The sequence below is a fragment of the Anser cygnoides genome, chromosome 2, assembly GCF_040182565.1.
Source record: "Anser cygnoides isolate HZ-2024a breed goose chromosome 2, Taihu_goose_T2T_genome, whole genome shotgun sequence".
NCBI lineage: Eukaryota > Metazoa > Chordata > Aves > Anseriformes > Anatidae > Anser > Anser cygnoides.
In genome coordinates, this window is record NC_089874.1 from 142,293,542 (window position 1) to 142,319,019 (window position 25,478).

The following is a 25,478-nucleotide window of genomic DNA, read 5'->3' on the forward strand; positions in this document are numbered from 1 at the left end:
TATGATGCAATTTTACATTTATTAAACTACAGTTCAAAGCACAAATTTACACATTCTAAATACACTAAACATCTAATGAAATCACACTGGTCTCCCACTGACATTTGATATATCTGGGCGAAAGACAATAACTTTACAAGACTTTTCTAACAGGAATCCTTAGTATAAAAACTGTGTACTTGTATGTAAACTGTTGAAGAACCCAAGTGATGGGTTTCCATCTCCACTAAGTCATCCATTTTGTTGCATATTTAAACGCTCAGGGGTTGAACAAACTTAAGTTTAAATTTGGATGCCATTATCTAACCCTCCCACCCCCCAGTGAATTGTAGCTGTAGCTTGTTTTGCCTGGTCCCCATTAGCTATTACTACTTTTTTTCAAGTTTTGAAGAGAATGAATTGAATTCAAGATTGTTCCATTTCTTCCACACTGGAATGTTGACCAGACAAACTACAGACTTGCAACTGCAGGTCTAAATGAAGCGTTAATGCCTGTTTAAGCTGCAGTGGAAAAGCGGTCTTCCGGGCTCAGCTGAATGCAAGAAGGCACAAAGAAGAAGTTCTTCATCAATGTGTCTGAAGTAATTCCAGCATCTTGCATCTCATCCCTGCAGCAAAGAAGTATGAGTTGTAACAAGGAGCTTGCGTACAATTTAATTTCAGAAACCAGCCTTGGAAATAGCATTAGAAGTCTACTGCCCCTGGATATGTTGACCTCAGTCTCAGCAGAGGGGAGAACTGACTACGCATGTACGTGACAGACACAAAAGGGCTGTGACTCCATCAACAGGTGTGCAGGGACCTGGCTACCTAGGCACTGGAACATTACCCAATTCTTACTGTCTATGCAACCGAGCAATGACCCTTCCTGCCTACAACCTGCGATGCCAATACCGTATGCAAGTTACAATTAGGAACTGTATTAGGAATTTTGTAGTTTTTCCTAACTGTATATTTGCAAATGCAAAGTCTTGTAAATGTAAGATTTCCTAATTGGATTAGGGGAACCTCAACAGTTGATGTCAAGCATGACTCAGGAACAGCTACCAATAAACTTGCAACAGTTCACATTATGCTTCCCTTTGTCAACCCTAAAGCAAAGTAGGCATGTTATTACAGCTCGCAGTTTAGTCTTCGCAAAGTCAGACAGAATAATTAAAAAAAGAACCACACCGCACAAAAAAGCACGCTCTTCTGCTCAGTTGCATCTTCCTGTATTTGCCATCATAAAAATAGTTGATATCTGGCTGCACGCACGTGCTCTTGAAATGAGTGAAATCTTGCAACTATCAAGAATTTTCTTACCAGTCACTGAAAGACATCATGTAGTAAATCAGTGGCCTCTGATAGTCGTTAAAGGTAGACTGTTCACCTAAGGTACCAGAACCCATATTATCAAAGATCAGCCAATCTCCAACGCTCAACTCAGGAAGAAGACAGTTTTCCACAATTTGATCAAGCTCATCACAGGATGGACCCCAAAGGCTGCTTGCAAACAGAGGCTCATCTTCCTTGTATTTCTATATGGAAATGTACCAGTAATTCAGGCTTCAGTTTATTCAATAAGAAAGTGTTCAAGTATACAAGAGGATAATTTTACAAATAATTGTACACATGATTTTTTTTAAAAAAGTATTGTATATATGTATCAAACATATATTTTAAAAATAAAATTGTAGTAAGGCCTATCTCTGAAGAATACAGAAGGACTCACCTTGTGAACCCCTGGGTTAGTATTCAGTTTCTCAGACAATTTACTCGCAAAAGAACCATAAACACCATCATTTATGTAATATGTAAATACTGGTTCATCATCATTCCTGGCTTGCTCCACTGGAAGAAATTTAAAAAAAAGTTATCTTGCATGTATTTTTTCAGTCATAAGTTAGGTTGCAGAAAGACTAAAGTCAACTGTTTTCCCCTGAAAAGGGAGTTCCATGCATCAGAACGCGAGGATTACGGACAGAGTAATCAGTACAAAATGAAATTAACAATTCAGTTGGAATATTAAATGTGAGGCTTAGTAAAATAAATATTTTCAGTAACAATCACTGTAAAGAATATAAGACCAATGTCTACTTTAGCAGAGCACAAACCAGCTTGGTTTTGTACTTGTCCATGTTAGTCTAATACAGACCCTTCCAATACACCTTATGTAAAGCACCTAATCTAGGTTTAACCACTGACAAGTCAAACATAATAAATAAACCAGAAATGCCAAACCTATGCATTTCATTTTCTTTGTTACATTTATAATATATGGTCAGAACCCAAGAGGTGGATTACAATGCAGCAAAAGGTATATATTAAATATATGCCAGAACAAACTAGTCTATCCTGGCTAAAAGAAGTGAGCAGTTGTCTCTACCAATTCAGACCACACTAAAGGTAAATACATTGCTTACTTCCAGAAGGAAGAAGTTTGTCGTACTCAACAGTTTTCTTTGCAATGATGTTAACTGCTAGTGTAAATGCAGATGAAACATAGTAACATCCAGGCTCTGCAATCACATCAATACCAGATTCCTTAGGAAAGTAGACATCCAGCAGTGGCCTGATGACATGGTTAATCTAGGAAGTTGAAATCACAGATAGGACACATGTGACTCAGGTTGTGTGTGTATATCACACACACCCTCTCAAGACAGCAGTGTACAGTTCCAGAAAGCATGACAAAAAGCTTACTCTGTTCCTCTATTATGACAAGTGTCCTTACCCAGAAGTGCAAAGTTTACCAAGAGTGTTTAAACATAGGTCATCCTGCTAAACACTGACAATTGAACACCATGAGTCTGAGTATCATGCAGTCCCTCCTCCCAACCAAAGCTCACGCCGAGGTTCACTAAAGACAACAAAAGTAATTTCAAAGTTTCTCTGGCACAACAGAGAATGTAAACTTACATACAAAGCCAGAAGAACAGCAAAAGTGCCTTTGTGTGATTGGTTCTGAATGTTTTTGCATTAGAAACAGAATGAGTGTTTTAACACTGATGCTCAAATCTTAAGCCACATTTTTGATTATTTAAGAATTAAGATCCAATGAATTAAGATCCAATTTATGCCAAATCCATGTTAAAAGTTTTGTTTAAAAGCAAAACTATCAGTCTTCAATTCTAAAGCAAAGTGCCTGAAGCTTTTGTACAGTAGCAATACAGTTTATGATCCAAAGAATGCTAAGCAGTCTTTGCCCAAACCATGCAAGAGCAACCAGTTAGACATAAAATATATAGTCAGCCACAAAAAAAAAGTTACTGGCCCAATTCACCTTAGCAGAAGTTATGTCACAGATTGAACTATGGAAATCAGAGTTTATTCAATACAAACGAGATTTAAAAGGACTGATTACACTCCCAGGATAAAGAATATAAAACCAATTATTTGGATCTTATGGCTTACAGTTTAGTATGGAATTTAGAATAAGCTTCAGCTATCAATGTCAGTTTCTGTTTGAAGGTGAAACACTTCAACTTAAATCAAAATAAGAGTTTGAACTTTCAATACTTTGCATACCTCTTCAAGCTGAAGTTCTGAACCTGTGAAGCCTCCACCAATATCCAACATGTTCATCTTAAAGCCAAATTCTTCCTAAAATACATAGGCAGAACAGAACGTAAATACAGAGACAACTGTAACAAAAAAGTTGCTTTTCACTGTGGATATTTTTTATCAAGTTATATTTTGAGCATATTTAGCAAAGCATAGTCTAGCGAGCAAATTGTATCTTAGTAGACATTAGTACAGTTCCCACTAAACCTAGTAGTAACAGCATTAGGATGTCAATAGAGGCTGGTTGCACAATTCTCACGTAGAAGTCCCACAGCAACGTCAACTCCCATTTTGTGGTATTTGTTATACTCAGTATCTGTGGATAAGGGCAGAGCCTTCTGACGAGTTAGGAACTCAGTGATCTGTATAATACAAGTCTTTCAGATATCGCTTATGTGACGAGTCTGCTACAATGAATTCACACAAAGATCAGTGAAAACTTCTGTTTTGTTGCCCTCCATGTGTAACCTGTCACAGATAATGCACTAACTGCAATAATAAGAGTAAAGAGATTAATTTAGATTCTTCTCTATCTAGTTTATAAGCTTCTCATTTATACAAAAATACTTTGAGAAGTGATTTTTGAATTTTGCAATATGTAGAACATATAAGACTCATTTATGTGAGTCATCTGAAACATCTAATAAATCCATTCTTCATACATGAAGAATGCCCACCACTTCAGATGCCCACCACAAAATATTGTATCTTTAACATATAAGCATCGTAGCAAATAACCTCAGAAGTCATGTGCACTGGGTTAGTAGTTCTATCATAAATGACAAGATACAAATGGTTAATATTTTAATATAACTTAAGAAAAGCCAATTGTGTATTTGCAGGATTTGAAATTTGAATTTCAAGAAGCCTTTACCAAAACTAGGAAATGATTTTTTTTTTTTTGGTAAATGAATACCGAGTAACAGCAGTTATTTATTTCAACCATTTAGCTTCATTTTTTTCAGGAAAGTAGGTCATCTTAGCAAGTATCTTTGTTTTTTATGTAAACATATCAACACTTTTTCTTTCCAGTGGTGCCTGTAAAAAACTTATTGCTCTATAACCAGTGGCACATTAGGCTATTCCCTGTCAGTGGGACAGCATTCATTAACTTTTGTCCACAAGAAGTTTGTAAGGTTTGTTTTACCCTCTACCAATTGTCTCATGATGAAGTGTTTATTGCCTTACTAGAAGGTTTTTCCCTACATGGATACACTTTGGAAACACTGTGGTTGGCTTGTTAGTATGATTAGAATAGAACGGATCCTCTACCGAAGCACATGCAGGTGAATTATCTACTTACAGCCATGTCAAACACACACCGAGCATCAGATATAGCATGAATGTACGTTTGCAGTTCCTTGCAAGAGCCTGAAACGTGAAATCTGAAAGAAATAAAAACGCTGTTAATGCACAGATCCTTGCAGCTTTCAGACCAAGCAAACTGTTTCACTATCTACAACAGTAGGGGAAGTAATTTGCTTCCAAGTGGCACAAGACAAGTTTGCATGATTGTATATTGACCGTGTAAAGAACACACTCAGATGACTGCCTTCTCTTCCACTGGATTCCACAAGGCCTATCTTAGCTTAGCAACCTCTTACTGCTAAAAATATCCTACAACAGGCTCATATTTAAGAAATAAGAGACTCACAGAACCTTTCAGTCTCTGCTCCTAAACAGGTTAAAGTTTTCCTCCATGGATGCCAACGCTAACTGAGTACCTGTATGAAGTCTCCTGTCTCCCATCCTCATTTTCATGGCCTTGCTTGCACACCCTCTCCCCTGGGCCACGCAGCTCTACTCCCAAAACACACTATCTACTCACTCCAACACTGGGGAGAGGGCACGGAGGGACATGTCCCTCTGCCACACTGCTCTGAAGCCTCTTCACCTTAAGCCAGATCTTGACTTCACAAGCAGGCTGGTGAGCAGGTAACCAGCACCAGAGGAGTACCAATGCCTCCCACAAGCTCCTGAAACCCCTCTGGCTCCTTGTCCAAAAGGCTTAGGCAGTGCCCAAACACTGCTAGCAGCTGAGGTAATACAGTGAGCACCAGCACACCCACAGGCTTCCTAGTATGGTCTACTAGTTCTGGACAGACCGTGCACGCATATACCCATCTGAGCCACCACGCTGTCTATTCAATTCTTTAAGGAATACCAGTCTGACACAAAGGTTATGAACAACCTTCACTTTTTAAACTTGAAATGCACAAAAACCGTGCGTTCTTGGTTAAAGTTGGCGTAGATGTTCTGGATATTAAAACAAATGTTTATTTCCTCAGTAGTGTAATATATTTTAAAAGAGATTCATCATTTTTAATGATTATAGTACTGCTATCCCCTAACATCAATTCTGGATAGATTTAAATCAAAACAAAATTGTTTAAAATCTTCAAAACCTTTCGTTTTAAAATACTTTTTTGCTGTTTTGACAACCCATCTCATTTGACTGCCTTCTGAAACCGTTTGTGAATGTCATACATTAGTAGCTAAAGTTAGACGAAACAAAAACTGTGTGTGCATTTTTCCTCCATACAGTGAAATCTTTGTGTCAGGCTTAAAGTTAAAATACCACAGATGATTTGGAAGCTCTCAGAACACCAGGATTCAATTTCTGTCACTGGCACGTCAAAAACCTTTCTGAATACTGTATCTTAATGATCAAGAAGTGACACAGGACTCAGCTCTTTGAAAGTAACCTCATGTTCACCTTGTTCAAGAATCTGTCCAAGCTATCTCATGTTATACTAGCAGCTTATCTGGTCTGCTATTTATTACTGGAAAAAATAAAAATCAAGTTACTGTGGAAGTTCAAGAGCAAAGATATAAGACAAGAAAGGTTTTTAAACCTTGCTTTAACACCAGCAGAAAAATTTTTGATACTCTATTTCAAATTGCTTCGATGTCAGTAATAGTTACTTTGTTTCACTAGTTTTTGCTTGGATATTAGTGCTTTGCTTGCAAGCAAAAGATCATGATCCAAAATGTTTTATTTCTAAATCCCTGTAAAAAAAAAAAAAAGTGCCAAAAAAGGGGGAAAAAAGTTCTTTTGTGCTGTAGTTCTAAGTCTTGAACACATCATATAAACATCGTCCCAGCCAGCAGAGAACAATGAAGTTACTCACTTAACACCAACTATTTGGACTCCAAACTCCTTAGCACATTCCATCAGATGCCTACAGTTCTTCAGGGTGGTGCCAAACTTCATATTCATCTCCTCATCAGCAGTAATGTCTTCTGTGGCAATGTGCAGTAAGAGCCTAAGAGAAGGGGAAGATGATTGGGGCAGTTGGTTTACATCATCAGCACATGTGAAGCCTGAAGACTGTCAGAAGTATGTTGATTATGTTGTCAGTACTCCAGCTCCATCGATGGATGAGTCAAGTGAACCTAATAAAAACAATCCTGTACAGAGAAAAAACTAGCAATTAGGGGCTAAAACATGGAGCCAACAAGGATAAGGGATTTCGAAATGCAGCAACTAAGACTCTTTTGTAGCAGCAAGAGTCTGTTGAGTGCTGTAATAAAAGAGAACGTTACCTTCTAATAAAGTATGCTTTGCCTTAACACCCTTAGTGACTGTAACATGGTTTTCCCGTCTCTGACCTCCTTTGTAGCCCACGGGAGGATGGAGAACCCCCTTGAGTCAGTCTTGTGTCAGATGTGGTTCAATGTAACACCTGGAGAACCTTTGGCTGACACATTCAAAGTACACCCTCCTGGCCATGTCCTCTGCCCCCCCAAGGGACCTGGGCACATGGTTTGGGGGTCCCCACTCTTCCCCTGCTCCCTGCAGGCTCCTGTGGAGCAGCAATGCACTCAGCACCACCTCTTACAGCCTTAGGCAGCGAGATAAGGTCCCCACTCAGGTCAAAGCCTAACTCTGCGTAGGCTCGGCAAGCCTCAGCATCAGTCCTTGACCGTTTGCTGCATTAAACAACACTTGAGTGGCAAAGGCATGCTTATGTCAAACCCTCTCCAGGTACACCCCCAAGGTTTACAAATTCAAACTGCTGTCCACCAAGAAACTCACCGCCTTTCCTGCTCCCCCAGCCACAATAAAAATCATCTTATTAAACCACGTGGTAAACGCAACAGAAGTTGGATTGTGTTATACACAGACTACACAGGAGCACGTTAGAGTTAGCCAACAGGAAGGGCACAAACAAATGGCAAAGCTCTGTGCCCAAAATGAAATAGTTCTTTTCAAGACACGCAACAAGCCAACTTAGCCTAGTTCAACGCATTTTGTCATGGCTAACACCTACCTTGACTTCTAAGAGTCCTTTTCAAATGTCTCACAATGTGTTTAAAATGCATTTTGTAAAGAGCAAAAAAACCCTAAATTCTCACACCAGTTACCAAGCAATCCTCCTTAAAATTAAGGTCTATCACTTCATTCTTCTTGAGACACTACCCGGCCTCTAGTGTGCTGTTTGTCTACTAGCACAGACACCTCTGAGAACTCTGTACTCAAATCACATTTTGTAAAGCATTTCGCTGACTATATTAAAAACTATTAAGTGTTCCATTTTTTTTTAACCTTTTAAAGAATTTCAAAACCATAATATTATTGTTTGTAACCTCACATTAACATTAGTTAAAACCATTTCTTAAAGACAACACCCTATATTATATTTTATCGATAAACTGTTATAGCAGCATTATAAATCAGCTAAGAGATTCCCCCTCCCTCTAGTGGAAGCCACTGTGAAGAAGCATAATTCTTACTTCTAGAAGTTTTAGGATAATCTTTCTTCCTACATCTCAACCACTTAGAGCAGGGATAGAAGATGATGTGTATGCTTGGAGGTTTGCTTTATTTTTTAATTTTTATTTTTCAAGAAGCATTGATCCTTAAAGAGAGCTATTCCTCTGATGGAGCTCTTAGGACACCACCAACCTTAGCTGTTACCTTTGGACTTTTCCAAGCAGAATTTATTAGAAGGAAATGATAGAAAGTAAAGCTGTAGGTATTCCTTTCTCACATTTCTCCTCTTTATTCAATAAATTCGCAATCTCAAGTTACCGAGACTTCCAAAGACAGATACATCTGGATAACTGTTAGTGCACAAAGTTACAAAGATTTTCTGAAAATTAGGAGGAGCAGAATTACAGTTTCTGAAGCAGGACTTCCTCTGGCAGATTGCAGTTAGCTTTATCTACAGAAGACAACCTAGCTGTGACTGCCATACATAGGAAGAACAAGGCTGTATCAAGGCTTCAACATTTTAAAAATGCACCAAGGAAGAAAAATAAAGCCCATGGTTATCACTCCAGTATCAAAGTATTAATGAACTGAGTAAGAGAATTCAAATTAAAAACAGAACCAAACAACTCTCTACCAAGTAGGAGAACTTGAGATCAGGTTTCTAGAAAACAGATGGCAATTTACAGTTCTTTTATGAAAGTTAAATTTCTTGTCCTTAATAAATAATAATTATTTCAAATATTAGACTATAGGATCCTTGAAAAAATGTAAAGAGTTTGTGCAACTCCTTCACTCTGCTTCTCTGTTTGGCAATTGTACTGTCTCAAGAAAAATCTGCATCCTAACTTCTCTTACTGTGGTCATTAAGATAGCCTCTTTTAGAAGGAGTTCTCTGTTAGATTCGAAGAAGCAAATTGGCAAAAAACTAATAAAACACTATAAAAGCACCAGTAAAAACCGGTAAAATACTAAATGACGTAAAAGACAGCCATAACTTTGCCAAGGCACTCAGATTTGCGGAGTACGTCAAGGCTAAAATTTTACGCAAAGTACAAAGAACGTGATCTCTGATAACTAATACAAGAACTACTCCCCAGCGTGCAAAACACTGACAGGCTGCTATGAGGATGAAGAGTAATCACTACCAACAGCAATATGAAAACAGAAGCCAAGCACACAGTATGAGTAGTCTCCAAACTCTGTATGACTCTGTAGAATTTTGCCAGTTCTGTAACTATGGCCACAGTTTTGAGATGACAGGACTCTTTAAGGACAGTCTAGAACCAGTAACTCTGAAAAGGATGCCAGGAATCCCATCTTTTAAATGTGCTCTGACGAAGCTGTCAGGAAGCTGTACCGCATTAGTCACTGGGAAGCAATATAATATCCACTTAGGCTCTGACTTCAAAAAAGTGACCCACAGCAAAAGCTTTCGTACGTGAAGGAGGTGATGCTTAATGACATGAGCATCTACCAGTCTTTTTTTAACAGCCAGAATATCAGCTTTGATGATCTCTACAGAAAGCATCTGTGCCAATGCTGAAGTGACTAGAAATAGAACTGGAGTTAGATTTCTCACTAACAGTGGGCTAATATCTGTAGGTATATTTAACACCTGCACAGCACATCCAAGCCCTAGATGGGACCCAGTGCACAAGCTGATTTGCTGATAATCTCAGCACATTCTTAGGCTGAAGCCACTCATTTTCGAACAGAATATTCTAAAGGGAAAAACAGAAATCACAACAAAACAGAAGAATGGACTTGCGGATGACAACGTGCCAGACTCCTGAGATTTGATGACTGAAACCTTTCTACAAAGACTGCCCTACTACAAGATCTCTCCCAAAACAAGGGCCTTACTATCATATAGGAAGCTGAGACTCAGAGGAAAAAACTTGAGGGGAAAAAAAAAACTACCTTCAAGACAGATATCATAAAGAGAAGAGAAAAACAGATATGCAAGTTGTATTAAAGAAGCTATGTATCATTGCTGCAGCTTAACAAACAACCCAGAATACAGGCAAAATTAAACCTCTCCAACGTAAAAAGCAAAAGCATAATTTTGACACTTACTTAGCATTTGGATGGTTACGTGCAATTTTCTTCAGCTCGATATCACTGTCACAAGTCATGATGTTTATCCCAGCTTTTGCCGCATACTTTATCTGAGAAGCTTGCTTGCAAGGATTTGTATATATAATGTTTTCAGGAGAAATGCCCAGGCCTTGTACCAATGCCATTTCAGACTGAAAAACAGGAGCATACCAGAGTTTCACAGTCAAGTGCACTAACTGAAAACTCAGTGAAGAAACTGTGCTCTAGCACCATAGGAAGTAGTCCAAATAAGATACAGAAAACTAACCACCGCTTTTAGGATGGAAGAATAGATTTTTAACAGCCAGCTGAACATAGGAGTTCACATTTTAGACTATATTATATATAACCACAGCACTTAATACTAAAAAATCTGTTTTTAAAACCCTGGACAGATGGAAGGAAATAAGGAAGACAGATATGAAGACAATGAACACTTACTTTACTGGAACATGCAAATCCAATCCCAAGGGTTCCCAGAATTTCGAGTACACCTGGAGTAGAATTGCATCTTACAGGATAAAATGGTTTTATTGGTGCCATCACATTCTGCCATTGTATGTTTTTCTTTACAAGCTTTCCAAGATCACCAACATAAAATGCTCTTTTTCCGGTCTAAAAAAACGAAGTTAGGAAAATAAAATACCTGACATTGTGAGTTTGCTGTCAAAACACAAACAACCTAAGAAAAAGTCATAAAGAATTATGTATTTTTTTTTGGTCCTGATATTAACTTCTAGGTTTGACCCTGAGCAATTCTCTTGTTTGTACTTTTACCTAGCAATTTGAACTAGCTTTAAAATCAAAGGTAATACCTACCACTTCAAAGATATTATGAATGGCTTATAGATAATAATCTGAAATTCCTGGACAAAAGATAAAACTTAAAGGCCAAATACTCAGTTTATCTAAAAATACAAAGTAGGTTACAAATCACTTCCAACTTAGCATTTTTAGAAGTCTGCGATTCTTTGGAGGAAGAAAATCCACTGGGATGAAAGCGACCACAGTCTCAACATAATTTGCAGCTTATTACACAAGGAAAAAAAGTCTAATGTACTACCATTACTTCAACATCTAGATAATAGCTCATTTTATTGAAAATTTGTTTGATAATAAATTTGACTACATGAATTACATTATTGAGACTGTTCTCCACATTTTATGGAGCACAAAGTTTAAGCAGAATTTAAAGAACTTAATTCAACACGTTAAAGTTGCAGAGTCAAGTACATGATCTTTAACAAAATGCACAGATAGTTTTCTGGAAACTGCAACAGTCCCCCTTGTGCATCTGTCACCACAGTCTTGCTTAATATCAAGTCATGATGTCGATGTAGAGGACCAAAATCCAAACTGATCATTCTGTATTTGTTCATAATGTGCACTCAGTAAAAATCCTGTAAACAAATAGCCTAATTATATTAAAGACCATCACAAAATACATGATCAATCTGAATTAAGACTGTACATCAAACGTTAATTCTAGCATTTGACTAGATACAAAACGCAGATACAAAACTTTGTTGTGGCTTATTGTACACAATGTCTTTATTTTTGTTTAAAAAATAACACAAATAGAAATTCCATCGGGTGGAAGCATACTGACCCCCTGTACGGGTCACCAGCAGGAATGGGATCTGGAGCTTTAGATCCATGGCACACGCCTCTACCCCTTGAGCTAAAGGAGTAAATGAAAGCAGCAGGAGGCAGCTATCCTCTGTGAGCCAGCCAGTGGTTGGAGACATGACATGTTGCCAGTAGTTTACCTATTTATTTGCTAGACAGAAAAAGAATATTAGGAATCAGGATTTGGGAATCCTTTACCTGAGTTCAGAAGGCCATGGGATTTAGCTATTTGCTGTACTATAGATGAGCACTTGCATTTGAACATCAGTTTTGGTAAACCAAGGGAAAAAAGTGAACAACTCATAGGTGTGGCATATTAAAGATACAGGACTTGCTAATTAAACTTAATTTTTCATAAAGGTCTTTCTTTCTACAGCCTTGTCAACAAAACAAAGCCTACAACATCTTCCTACCTCCTAAGAAATGAGTGAAGCCTGATTTCAATAACTATTACTACCGTATACACAGAGTTATTTAATTTTTTTTTCCAGTGGATTGCTAAGCCTCAATAGCTTTTAGACCATTTTATTTTCTTGGAAGAAAAAAGCTGCACCTCAGTGTTCTTGGTCTTGATACCTGTGCTTCTTACACCTGGGAAGGTAGGGAAGGTGTACAACCATATGATTATGTCTGACCACAGAAATTTTAAACATGGCTTTAAGCTGGCTCAGCACATGCATTTGTCCAAACTTTGGTGTATTTTCAGGGAAAAAGCAGAAAATTGTTTTTAACTCAGCAATACACGCTTGTCAAATTTCAGGTTCCTGGTCTAAACCCCACTGAAAACAGCATTTCTTTGAAGAATGAGATAGGAACCTGTATTTAACACAGTCAGCAAAATTACCTTCCTGTTAACCATGCTCAGGGAGGTAACAATTGCTGTCCAAATTTCCCCAACAGAATTCAGCCTTAGGAAAACAAACAACATGAAGTAAAATTAGAATGGGTAACTACTTTATAAGGTGAATTTTAGCCGACTGTTCCTCTGTTGCTGTCAGATCATCAGTGCTAAATACCTTGACCTAGTTTGAAGACTTAGAACTAAACCAGAAGATCTGGAAAATTTATAAAACTTACATGAGTATGTTCATAAATACAGTTGTCAATAACATCTGCAAGAGTTGCTCCTTCATCCAACAGGCCAATGGAGTAATTTGCATCCTCGAGAAATCCTTTCATCTCAGCCGTATTCCGCGAAGCCGACAGTCATAAACCAAGAAACACAAGGGATGGGCTTCCAAGCCTTAAATCCGGGTCCTTAAATTATGCAACAAACTGTACAAAGAAAACAAACCAATGGGAAAAGAGGCACAAAGCATACCCTTCATCTTTTGACAGAATTAGAATAGTATTTATTAAGCAAAGCTGGTTGTTTTCTAAAGACACCTGTATTTGGCTTTAAAAATAATAGAAATACAGGCTTCCAGTCAAAAATGTGAATAGAAACCAGAAACATTGCAGCTGGATGTTAAAACAATGCTTTACTGAGACCCTAAAAGTTAATAAGATGGTTTTGGCTTCAAATGTTCATAAGGTCATGATAATTACTTGTCTCATGTTTATTCCACTGCCTCCCTAGAATAGGTAAATAAATAAAAGCCAACATTTGCAACATAAGTTTGGTTAACACTGCTAACAACATGAAGAGATACTTACTTGAGCTTCCTTTCAACTCAAGCTAATATTAAGAAAGACAACTGAAAAGCAGCTGCTCTTACTTCTTGTCATTATAGCCAGTAGCAGGGAAAACACTGGCATGAGCTTTGCATGCTTCCTGGATCCTTCATTCTGAGTATGCCACCTATGTTTCTCAAAAGAATTATCTCCTGCCAGGTGAATTTAACTCAGTGGTAGTGAAAATTTTCAATAAAATATCCAGGAGATGAATAACAAAGATAAGCATGCTTCATACTCAGCATACTTGCCTCACAAGTGAGTCATACGCTTAAGTGAATCCTGAAGACCCAAAACAATTATGAAAGGGTAAGATAAATCCTGACATCGGTATGGCAAGTAAATTATAATTATAAAAACAATGACTAGGTGGCAGACATTTCAACAACCAGGAAAAACATCTTCAGAGTCACATCTCGTTTGAAGTTTGAGTAACAGCTAAAATTCCTTTAAGGAGGCTAACAAGCTTACAAATTCAGTTTGACTTGGAATCAATGAAACAAACGGGAACACTGGAGCCATATTTACACAGCCACCATCATGCTCTGAACAGGTACTTCATGGATATCCTTGATTTGCCAGCTAATTAGAACAAAGACCTGAACACATTCACCTCCGTAAAATACCAGTGGTTTCCAGTAGCAGAGTACAAAAAATACATTTTTTTTTTCTCCTGAGAAGAAATCTAGCATCAGCATTTTACTGAAGACTCAATACAATTCCAGAGTATTAGAAATCTGAAGGTCAACAGAAGAAAAGCTATGAATATAATTTAAATGGTAATAGCAGTTTAGTTCTCTTGGAATAATTTCTGCCATAAATTTCTGCAAATTTATGCTATGACTCAAACAGCCTAATGTATAAAGTTTAGAAGTACGTCATACAACCTCAGGAACATGCTGGTTGTGTAATAAAACATTAAACTTTCTTTCTCCTACAACAGACCTTTTGTAGTCCTGCTGCAAGAAGAATACCCAAAGAGAGGAGTAAGTAAACAACCATGCTGAACACACGCGAAAGCAAAATGATTTCCATTTTCAGCAGGTTATTCAAATGTAACATTACCCATTCAAAACCTATAACTTTCTAAATCCTTTTGTTACACTGAGGAGTGTTATAATTTAAAGGAAAAATACATTTTGCGTGGCATCTAAACCTACAATACGCTTGGAAGACATATAATCAGTCCCATGACTTTAGAAAAAGTTCAGCAAGCCTCAATGACAATATTCTGACAGAGTAACCCTGTATAGGGTGATCTACGATCCCAGTTTCTTGTTCCCCCTCCCCACTCACATCCCATCTACCAAAACTGCAAGTATCTGCAACTGAAAGCATGTGAAGTGACCGGGCTGACAGAAGCCTCATAATTAACCTTCTTTTTTCAAGTTGTTGGACAAGTTCTGTATTTCTGACCGTAAGCTCACCATTCCCTAACATTATTGTACAAGCCCACCAAACAGTCCGAAGGCAAAACTAAATTCAGGCTTTACTGTCTAGAAAAGGGTACTAGGCTAGATTTTAAAGCTGGATTTTTTTTTTTTTGTCTGGTTGGTTTTAGTACGACAAGCCACTTCCTACACTCTGAAGCATGCAGATGGTCATGAGTCCCTTCCACTGTACTAATGCATGTCTCCACCCACCCTCCCTGGGAGGAAGCACAGATCTGTCCTGTTGGAAGGTCCCGGGACACTCAATGGAAGCAGTCACAAGCACTGAATGGATTTTAGACTCAGACACACACACACCCTGCAGGCTAATTGCTGGTGCCTCTGACTGCACATGAAGCTTGGTCTAAACAAGCAGCCGGCTTTTTTCTCTCCAAGTCCTAGTATTTGTCTGAGTTACACGGGAGGGGATTTAGGCTAATTTTGTAGCACTTTTAAAATAAAGCTTTTTCATAGTCAATGATTGTGGTGTCTATAGTTTACAGAGACAGTGTCATTGTCAACTTTCCTCCAAAAGCTACATTTTTACTTTTAGGGAGGTCCTGCGGGAAGGAAAGAGAGCAAGATTAAATAAAGCATAGAGGGGGAAGAAGCATTTTTACCATGAGCTCCCTGAAAGCAAAAACGACATGAACACTTAACTAGAAAGTTTACTTAAGACTTAACTTCAACTTACTCTGCTAAGTCGAAGATTAAGAAAAATGTTAGAGAGCAAAAATAAACAGATTAGCTTCAGACAGGCAAGTTGCTCTATGAAAGACGGTAAAAACATTTGCATTTTATTTAACTAATTGATCATACCAACTTTAAACAACAGCAAGGTTTAATTAACACAGTAAGAGCTTTTTGTTAGCTTTGATGCAGGTCATTTCCTAAAACGCTGCCTCTCATAATTCAGTTATCCAAAAGCATCTTATGATCAAGAGGCAGAGACAAAAAATGAACCCATACTAGTACAGACAAATAACATAGCTTGCAGGAAGCCATAAACAACCTAGTATAACCTCTCCCAGGCTGCTAAACAGCACTTGCTTTTCCTAAGCATGTCTGTGACATCAAGCTTTTCATTTTGCAAAATTCATCTAGTAAAAGAGCCTACCAACTTCCATCCTCAGAGTCCCAGCTCATTACTCTCCTCTCCAATTTCTTCTGCTCTGGAAGAAATTCTCTCTTCACTCTTGTTGAGAGCAAGACAGAAAATCCACAGAGAAAACTGAAATTCCTACCAACGCTGCCACAGCAGCATCACACAATGGTGCATACATTTTTCTTTAACACATGAAGAGGGATTTGGCATTGTGCTATATCACCTTACTCTGTTCTGCCCCTCCTGACCTCCCATCCCAAAGTAGGAGGAGAATCAATGGTAAAATCTGTGGAAGACCAAATGAACACACGCAAAAGAAAATCAGAAGGATGGTTTAAGACTTCCGAATCTGTAGGACAGTCAAATCATTACAATACAGAGTTCAGTCCACACTGGGAATGCTGACTTAATGCAACTCATAATTTGACAAACTTCATGTGGTAACACCACCCATTTTAGTCCCCGAAATGTTAGTCTGCACAGTGCTCCAGGGCATATATTTAAGGGCAAACAAAAGCTGTCAAGTGGTATGGAGACTTCTACATAGGCATGTAGTTGCTTTCTTTGAAGTAAGCATTACATCCTCAGGCTCTTCAAGATTTAACACAATGATTTCCCAGATGAAGAACTTTTATCTTAAAGTTCAAATATGTAAACACTGCAATTGACGCAAACATCTGGAACACAAGAAAATTAAAATACTCTGAAAAGCGGCTAAACACATGCTTGTCATATGCAAGCATCCATAACAAACTCGTTGCTTCCATTTTTTTCTTTTTATTGTCAGAATTACACATTGTTTGGCCTGGAAAAAAAAAAAAAAAAAAGGTTTTTTTCACTAAAAACTTCCTCCGCAGAGAACAAAGTCTCCACAAACCAGACAGGTTCCCAATAATGCCTTTCAACTACACGTCTCAGTAGACAAAATAAATATTTATGAGATTAACAATTATGCCAATGCAAAAATCCTAAAGACTTAGAAGACCTTCATCTCACGTTCCTTACTGTACTGGTTCTTCAAGAGTAAAAGATCAAAAAAATTGAAGCATTTTATCACTAACGTTGCCAATTAAATACAGAAGCAGATATACTAGGAAGGTAGAAACATGAGTCCCCTGTTTTCAGTACAAGAAATGCCCGTTTATATTCAGAGCATCTTTAAAGAGTATTCCAAGATGCTGTTTCACTAACTTGTGTCCTCATCACTCAGTTAGCTGAATGCAATCGTTAGCCAAGTAATGGAAATCCCGAAGCAGCTCTCTCTATTTACAATGACATTGGGCATTTTGCATCACTCAGGTTTGCCTCTCGGCACAAATCCAACAAGGGTCGCTGCAGAATACCTGCACAGCTCAGGTTAATTTCCCCCTGCCTCCCTTCAGTAGTATTTCACACCATTAAATGAGCCATGTAACAGAGCATCTGTGATGAAGAAGAAAGCGAGCAAGGAGGAGGTACTCAGAAATAATGCCCTATTTGACATTTTCTTCCGCAACATCCATGCTTTCAAGAACTTTCTTCTGCTTTCTTGACATTTGAATACATTATTCAAAGCTGATAAGCCAGCAAAGCTTACCAAAAGGCATACTCTTGTAATCGCACGTATACTTCCGTGGTACCACGTTTGCTTGCACCCATCATGAAAGAGAAGTGCTACCTCACTTCCCTTCCCTCTCCCCACACTTACCAGTCGCTGCTAATATTCACTTTCCACGCTGCCCACTGGCCCTCTACTGTGCTCCCAGCTCTCGTTTCCCTACTGCCACCCAGCCCCATTCGGACAGAAAGGCAAGAGAGCTTGAAAGGCCAGCCAGCCCAAACAACTCCTGCTCCCACTGGGCCCGCACAGGGCTGCTTAATAGATCAGCTTTCCCTTGGTAATTCCCTCCATTTCCAACCAACCAGACGTGGCAATAAATAGAACAAGTTTTCAAAGGAGCAACACCTCAGACCTCAGCTGCCAAACTGTTTGCTCAGGAAGTCAGAGCTTGAGAGCAAGACAGAACTAAAACCCCAAGTTCTTCCATGGCCAGCGTTGATACAACGACAAAAGTGGGAGGGAGAGAATTATAAAAAGGAAGCAAGTTTAATGGGAATATAAGTATACCTTCAGACAGAAGATTTTTATTTAAGTTCCATTGCAATATAAGATTAACAGTTATATTTAAAAGCTCAATTGACCTTTTTCCCCATTAAATCGCTTTACAAGTTGAACAGGACTCAAACTACCAATTAGCTGGCTAACTTAAATATATCTTAGCTGTGTTTGAGGCAATTACCCATGCTTCAGCACACCAAGCCATGCTGATTTACTGGCAAACACTTACAGAGAACTGCTACATACATCACCTCCACATTCAATATTGAACTAGTTGTATTTGTGGACAGTATATTAGCACTAAAGACATAATAGATCCTAGAGCAAAATAAGCATGCAGAAAATCTGAACTTTCAGCCACAAATATAGCAAACCCAGCTGTGTTTCCATTCTAGGACAAGCTACACCTTGCGCTACTTGCTGCAGCACAGTCCACTAGTTAGAGAAAACAATCTCAGTGAAGGTACCAGAGCAGCCTTCCCCACAAAGAACAAAACTTCAAAGTCAAAATTACTTCAGAGTTGTTTAAGAAATTAAAATTCATTTCCAGTACCTTAAGAGGTTGTACTATATGCTCTCCTTCCTCCTAACAATTCTGCTGCCTTTGCTACCTTTTAATTGCTTGTTTACTTTACTACTGTTGAAGTGCAAGGCGTCACGCTAGGAAGTCCTACCCTCATTCAAAAGTGAACTGAAACCCAGAGGCTAAGCAAGAGAATTTTCTCAGATCTGCCTACAAAAAAACAGTTGTTACCTACAAAACAACAGCAATACATAGAGAATTCTCAATGTTAGCTGTATTCACTTGAACAGTCATCCACATAGAACCAGATACATTTGGCTAATTCCAACACATTTCAAACAAAATCAGAAAAACACCACCTCTGGAGATAAAATACAGAAATCATGATAAGCCAAGCTCACCCTGTGCTTCCCTTCCTGCAGTATTTTCAAAGGACAGCGTCATCTACGTGAAGTACCTTATTAGGAGACATACCAACGTAACTGGTATCTAAACTCTTTGCGGTCTTTAAGAAATGCCTTTATCAGTTAATTTATCGGTTAAATGCACTTAACCATTCTCATTCTATAGTTTGACATTAAGAAGCTTTATATAATTTGTAGGTACTAAGCCCAACAACAAAAATACCAGATAGCCTGACAAGAATACTACATAAAATCAGCTTAACTCAGATGTTACAAATGCATTTCAGGGTATTGTTAAAACCACACAAAGCTACTCTTTTGTGTTAACAGAACAGGATAACCACACACATTCCAGAGTTTTCTGTGCTCCTTAAGATCAACCACGTGTTCACTTTTTTTCAGTTATCATGGGTTTTGTTTTGCTTTAATAACTGTTTGCCTCTTTAAATTTAAAGAGGTTTATAATTGGTGCATGACTTCCATCCAACACAGAATTCCACATTCTACTGTAGCTCAACTACAACTATTTGTGGAAGTGAATAATAATTAGCAAATAATGGAGACGGGCATTTGGGAAGGCACACCCTTGATCAGCATTAGTTACTGTTTACAATAGCAAATTTTTAACTATTTGAGTGTAAAACACCCTCAGAAGTACTCACAGTTTGATGTTAATAGGCACGCAGTGTGAATTCATAACTTCCAAATTACCACTCTGAGACTGAAGCTACTGCAGCTTATTTTCGGATTTCTGTAGCCAGTGGCCCTAGTGCAGAAAAGTACGAAGTTTACTAACACATGTTTAAGTCCCACAGAAGTTGATCAGATAACGCTGTTGAGAAAAGTACTAGGTAAGTAAAAAAAATTACAGTGCTACCTTGAATGAAAGCCCAGGATACCATGCATGCTCCTGCTTTCCAATTTTTGCTAAGCTGCATAAAGACAGGTATTTTGTATCTCAGAAAGCCAATACATACTGTTCACATTTTTGGAAGCACTTGGACTCTTTCATACAGATGAAGAGCAAGGAAAAAAAAAAAAAAAGACTTACATGGACAAGTTAGGAGATGGAACCCTACTATCATCAGCTAGGTTCCCAAGGTGGCTCAGCGTTGAAGTCGAACTGTTCTCTATAAAGCACTTCTCCTAAGCCCTCTGGATAGTTGTAAACTTGATCAGAGATTTTGCCCTGTAGGAAGAAACGCATGCAAAAATAAATTTCATCGCCAGAACAAAATAAAAGCTTTATCTTAAAACACAGAACATGCATTTTTAGCGCTGCAGTTAAGGAGGTTTGCAACTTCCCACTGTGAAAGTCTATAATCACATAAAACGCCCAGTTTTCAACAGTGAACGTGAACTCTGAGCCAGATCAAGTCAGATGTATGAAGCACTGCTAGGACACATGAAATAGGCACATATAAACTGCTTGTTTGTACTCATCTTTCATCATCTGAACTGGAAGACTTTTAAAGCAAAGGACTCTCCACCATCCTTCTGTATGGAAGACCTTAATACTTAACCACCCGCACCCAAAATGTTTTTAACCCTGTAACTGTTGCAATTTTTCTGGTTCCCCCCCCCCACTTCCTTTCTACTTTGTAATTCCTTTGCCACATTCTCTTTCTCTGCTGTGAATGGACATGTCTTTGTGGATGAAAACAGGGCTTTATATAGTGAGGCTGAGCACCGTACGTACAAATTCAGGGATGAGCAAGACAGTGAAAAGAAAGAAACTTAGGCTTGCCTTCAGGAATGAGGAAACATTTCAGCTGGCCCCTAAAGTCTAAGGATGTTACACACAACACCAAGGAGGCTTTTTAGAAGTACAAGGCTAGTTTACTCAAATTAAGGTAAAGCAATCACAGAAAAGGGTACAAGGAACATAAAAGGCAGTCACGCAGACACAAACCAGCCCCGCTGAGAAGTTATGCCCTCTGAAAGGAACTGTCATTTTCACGGGCTCAAACACAGTACAGAACTGGCCCTGTGTAAACCCAGCACACACCAAAGTTTCCACAAATTCGCTGTGGTCTACGACATGAAATGGGGAATGCACCAACGTATTGTAAAAAAAATAAAAATAAACCTTTGCTGCTCCCATTATTTAAATGAGACTCCAAGCGCAGACTACAAAAACCTGGCTTCTGGGAATCGCCTAACCCAGGCTATCATCTTTTCAACCACAATACGGTTAAGCAAACTGCCAAAGTGTATTTTTCCAGTTATTCTTGCTATTAGAAAGCTAAACAGCTGTACCCTACCTTGAGGGCAACTTTTTCACAGCAACTCTACAGAGCAATCTCTCCAGCTTTAGCATAAAGATTAGCACTAGCATTCAGTATCAAAAATAAGCCTCACTACTTCAGACTTGTTTGAGATATTCAGGAATTCTGCCAGGTAGGATTAATGTATATGCATTGTGTTTAATCATCCCTTTCTTTCATTAACGCAAGAAATCAGTAACGTCTTGTCTTCAGATTATGCATACAACACTTTTAAGAACAGTCAGTGCTTGGTTTTTGTAAAATCAACCAGGAGCTCCACTATGCTGTTCTGATTATGCTCAAGGACTCGTACCGATTTCAGTGATTATAAGTCCACCTTCCTAGAAGGACAAGTCATTAAAAACTGGTGCTTCTAGGGGGAGCACATGACCCTGTAGTGCAAAACCTAAAAGGACATGCTTCAGACAAATATCATCAGCAGTACTGCTCCGATAAATGCTCTCACACGTGCCAAGTAGAAAGCACACAGAAAAAGTTTCCATGGCATTGGAATGAAAACTGATCGCTTTCTTTAGCGATCGTTGACTACGAGCTGTGCTGAGTTCCAAATGCCCTTCAGAATTTCTTTTAAATGAAGATTATTTATCTGAAGAAACTACATATGTGCTTAAAAAATACTCTCTTGACTTGCCTCTTCCATGCAGATTTGCCAATATTAAATACTCAGAGATGGAAACAGTAGGATTTGAGCACTTCAAATCCTACTACTTTTATTCTACAAGGCAAGTGATTTAACTAAGAGTTAGTTTGCTCCATGGTAGTAGAGCAGGACTACCATTTTAAGCCATAGAAATGTGTTAGATGTCCCTAATAGATGAGGACAGTCCCATTTTTAGAGAAACTGCCCATGTGATGAGGCAGAAAAAGTTCCACTGTTTAAGGGTGTTAAAGTAGGTACAGAAGTGTTCTTTGCTAAACACCAAGCTTTGCGGGAATAAACAAGGGGGCAGCTTTGCCTTTTAATAATCAAGTGGCACCTATATGCATGTGTTTATCTGCCATCTGTAAGTATACTAGCAGGTGCCTTGAGTCTGACTGCAGCTCAACCAGCAATGCTGTACTTTATACCAAATAGTAGCACTCACCTGAGGAACAAAATAACCCCCCTAACTGTCCAAAGAACACAGTATTGCCAAACAACTGCATCTGCCTGATAAGCCCTACAAGCACCAGCACGAGCTCTTTCCAGCTCATCTGCCCCCCCAAACACGATACAGATAGTCCTACAAAACTGAGCGTAATTCATTTTCTTCACTAAGATGATCCACAGCATCTCTCAGGTTCCAAAAAGAGGTCTTGTAATGATCTGAGCTAAAATATCCAAGGGCCAAACCCTAAAAATCTAGAAATGACCTCACACATTTAAACCGACAGACTCAGAGGCACCAAAGTTACTCTGGTCCACAAATAAAACAAGCTATTCTTCTGGTACAATGGGTCTTTTCCAGATCAGTGCCAAGGCATTTCGGTGAGGCGGTCTCTGAGGGAAAGCGTAGCTCTGCTTGCTGTCCTGAGGAGCACGTGGTCTGCCAGAAATTCGCCCATCGACCGCACTCTCTCCTGCACTGGATCAAGAGTGTTTTGAACTGAAATTTGCCATTATATCCAAATTAGTCCATTACATGATTAAGCATCTTTTCAGGAAGGGACAGTCTAAATTCCCTGCCAGAGCACTCTGTCCCTCCTTTAATTGGAGAGATTGAATCATTTTCAAATCATACACTCCAGCTGAGCATTACCCCAAATATACACCTTAAAAAAGGCATTAGCCTTTTTTAAGGGGAAAAAAAAAAAAAAGAAACAGCCACCAGCACACCAGGCTAACCCAGACGCATGAGCTGCTCGCCTCCAGGCAGGCTGCAGCGCTGGTGGATGCAGTGAGTCCTCCTCCTGCCTCCAGTAAAGCAGGAGGAGATTTTGCATTGCTGTTTAGCACCAGAGGATGCCACCCCACACAAACTGCTGTAAAGACCCCTCTTTCTCTCGGGTCTAACAGCCTGTTCCCTGGAGCTGGAGGCTCTCTGCTCTCCCCTGGAAGGACAGAGGGAGGGAGAGAGGGATGGAGGCTGGCCAGCCTGCTCAGCCCACCCCAGGCAGAGGAGGGGAGAGGAGGGGGCACCTCCCCTGCACTCGCCACAGCCCGAAACACATGGGGAGGGGGCTGCAGTGTCGCAAGCATCAGCCACAGCGGCAGCAGCATTGTTCACAGGGTGACAGGAAGGAAAGAACTAGACTGGACCAGTCCAGACTGGAACAAACCCCTCCTACCATCACTATTATCCACAACCCCCCCCCGCCCCCCCACCACTGCTGCCTCTCACACGTTTATCAGGGGAAGAATGGCGAGCAAGTGCAGGGGCTTCAGAGACACAAACCCAGCGGCTGGGGTGGGAGTGGAAGTGGGGCAGCATCCTCCCCAACCCTCTGCCACGCAGCGCAGGAAGCCCAGCCCTGCTTCTGGGTAGGCAGAGGAGGTAGACCTAAGCTGCTTTACTGGATGCTGCGCTGTGTTTTCGTGCAGGGCGGCTGTGTTCGACTGGGAGCAGTACACAATCGAATCATGCTCAGTCACCGGAGACTGCTGCAGAGGTCTGAAACGCAGCGCTTCTCCCGTCTGCTGGCACGCACCGGCTGCGCAGGGTTTTACAGCGCAGAAGACGCGTTTCGGAAAGGCTTGGGAGAAGGTTTCAGCACACTTACTGTCCTCTCCGCAACAACGGGGGTCCCCCCAGCACAGACACGCACCTTCTCGGGCTCTGAATGAGGCCAGCTACTGACCAGGTAGGGTCCGTGGTGCGGTCTGGTGGCAAGGTGCGGTGGCATCCTCCTCAGCCGTGCCAGGTGCCCTGTGCTCGCAGTCCCCTTCACCGGGGCATGACACCCCTGTCCCACACCATGCTGACCCTGAGCAGGGTCTCAGCACGCCCTGGCACCCAGGCACATGTTTTACACACACACACACACACAGTCGGGAGCTGGGCCACCGCTCAACTGCCTCTCTGCCCTATGCTTTCCAAAAGCTACCGCAAGCAGCCGGGTGGGCCACAAGGACTGGCCGAGGCCACCAAACGGAGGAGGCTGAGGCTGAAGCAGGAGACTTCCAGAAGGACCGGCAGCACCAAACCTGCTGCCGCTGCGCTGACTGGCTGACCAAGGGGAGGGGAAAGCGTGCGTCCTTGAGACAAGCTTTCTTCTGCTCATCTTTTCTGCTCCTCGGGAGGGAGAAACACCTCTGGCCACGGGAGGAGATAGCTGAACGAGAGGGAAGGCCTCCCCTTTCCCCCACACCCCGCTGGACTCCCCGGCACCTCAGCGTTACGGCAATTTGCCCCGTCATCCCCACTCGCGTGCAGGAAAGAGCCACTTGTGCAATACCCTCCTGACTCGTGCGGCACCCTCATGACTCGTGCCGTCACCGCCGCTCGGCGTTGCGACCCCCCCCCGTGAGCAGCACGGAGAGGGACGGGTGAGATCCCCCTGAGGTGACCCTGTGCCGCCCCAGGAGCCGCTCAGGTGAGGGGCAGGGAGGTGTGACAGCACGGGAGGAGAACCCGGATGGATGGTCACGGCTACACACAACATGGCCCCTGAGAAGCAGGCGAGGAGAGACGCCTCTGCCGTGCCACGGGCGCTGCTTCTGCTTCTCCAGCCTCCCCTCCTCAGCAGCCGGCACTCCCCGGGACGGGGCTCTCCTCCTGTCATTTTAACCGGGGGGAAACGCCTCAGCCCGGACCCGCAGGGCAGCCAGCGCTGTGACAAGCACGGGGCCAGCGGGGCTCGCATGCCAAAGCACCGGGGCGCCTCCTCTCCCCGAGAGGCCGAAGCCCCCCGTGCCCCGGGACGAGGGGACCCCACCGCCGGGCACCGCCACGTCCCCCCTCGCCGCCGGGACCTGCCCCGGCTCGGCTAGGGGGGCCGGCAGCCGCGCAGCAGCCCCCCTCCGCGGGGATCCGCCATGTTAGGGCCG

At 40.8% G+C, this 25,478-nt stretch overlaps 1 protein-coding gene and 1 long non-coding RNA gene across 6 annotated transcripts in view; one reads left to right on the forward strand and one right to left on the reverse strand.

Annotated features, from left to right (window-relative positions):
- The window catches only part of AZIN1 (antizyme inhibitor 1), a 26,462-nt gene continuing 984 nt past the window's right edge, over positions 1 to 25,478 (reverse strand). For 2 of the 4 annotated variants that reach the window (XM_048068704.2, XM_048068703.2), the window contains exons 2-12: positions 20,275 to 20,412; positions 13,067 to 13,264; positions 10,802 to 10,975; positions 10,340 to 10,512; positions 6,678 to 6,812; positions 4,850 to 4,931; positions 3,511 to 3,585; positions 2,406 to 2,571; positions 1,715 to 1,833; positions 1,306 to 1,520; positions 1 to 608 (exon numbers count right to left, since the gene is read on the reverse strand). In XM_048068704.2, the coding sequence (XP_047924661.2) occupies positions 497 to 608; positions 1,306 to 1,520; positions 1,715 to 1,833; positions 2,406 to 2,571; positions 3,511 to 3,585; positions 4,850 to 4,931; positions 6,678 to 6,812; positions 10,340 to 10,512; positions 10,802 to 10,975; positions 13,067 to 13,168 (1,353 nt within the window). In that variant the 5' untranslated portion in view covers positions 13,169 to 13,264; positions 20,275 to 20,412 and the 3' untranslated portion in view covers positions 1 to 496. Of the gene's footprint in view, positions 609 to 1,305; positions 1,521 to 1,714; positions 1,834 to 2,405; positions 2,572 to 3,510; positions 3,586 to 4,849; positions 4,932 to 6,677; positions 6,958 to 10,339; positions 10,513 to 10,801; positions 10,976 to 11,969; positions 12,141 to 13,066; positions 13,265 to 20,274; positions 20,413 to 25,478 lie in introns of those variants that run through there. The other 2 variants (XM_048068705.2, XM_066990642.1) reach the window with 2 other exon arrangements.
- LOC125183337 (uncharacterized) overlaps positions 24,679 to 25,478 on the forward strand; it is a 10,918-nt gene continuing 10,118 nt past the window's right edge. For both annotated transcript variants that reach the window (XR_010828763.1, XR_007165168.2), the window contains exon 1: positions 24,679 to 25,024. This is a non-coding gene — a long non-coding RNA (uncharacterized lncRNA). The remainder of the gene's footprint in view (positions 25,025 to 25,478) is intronic.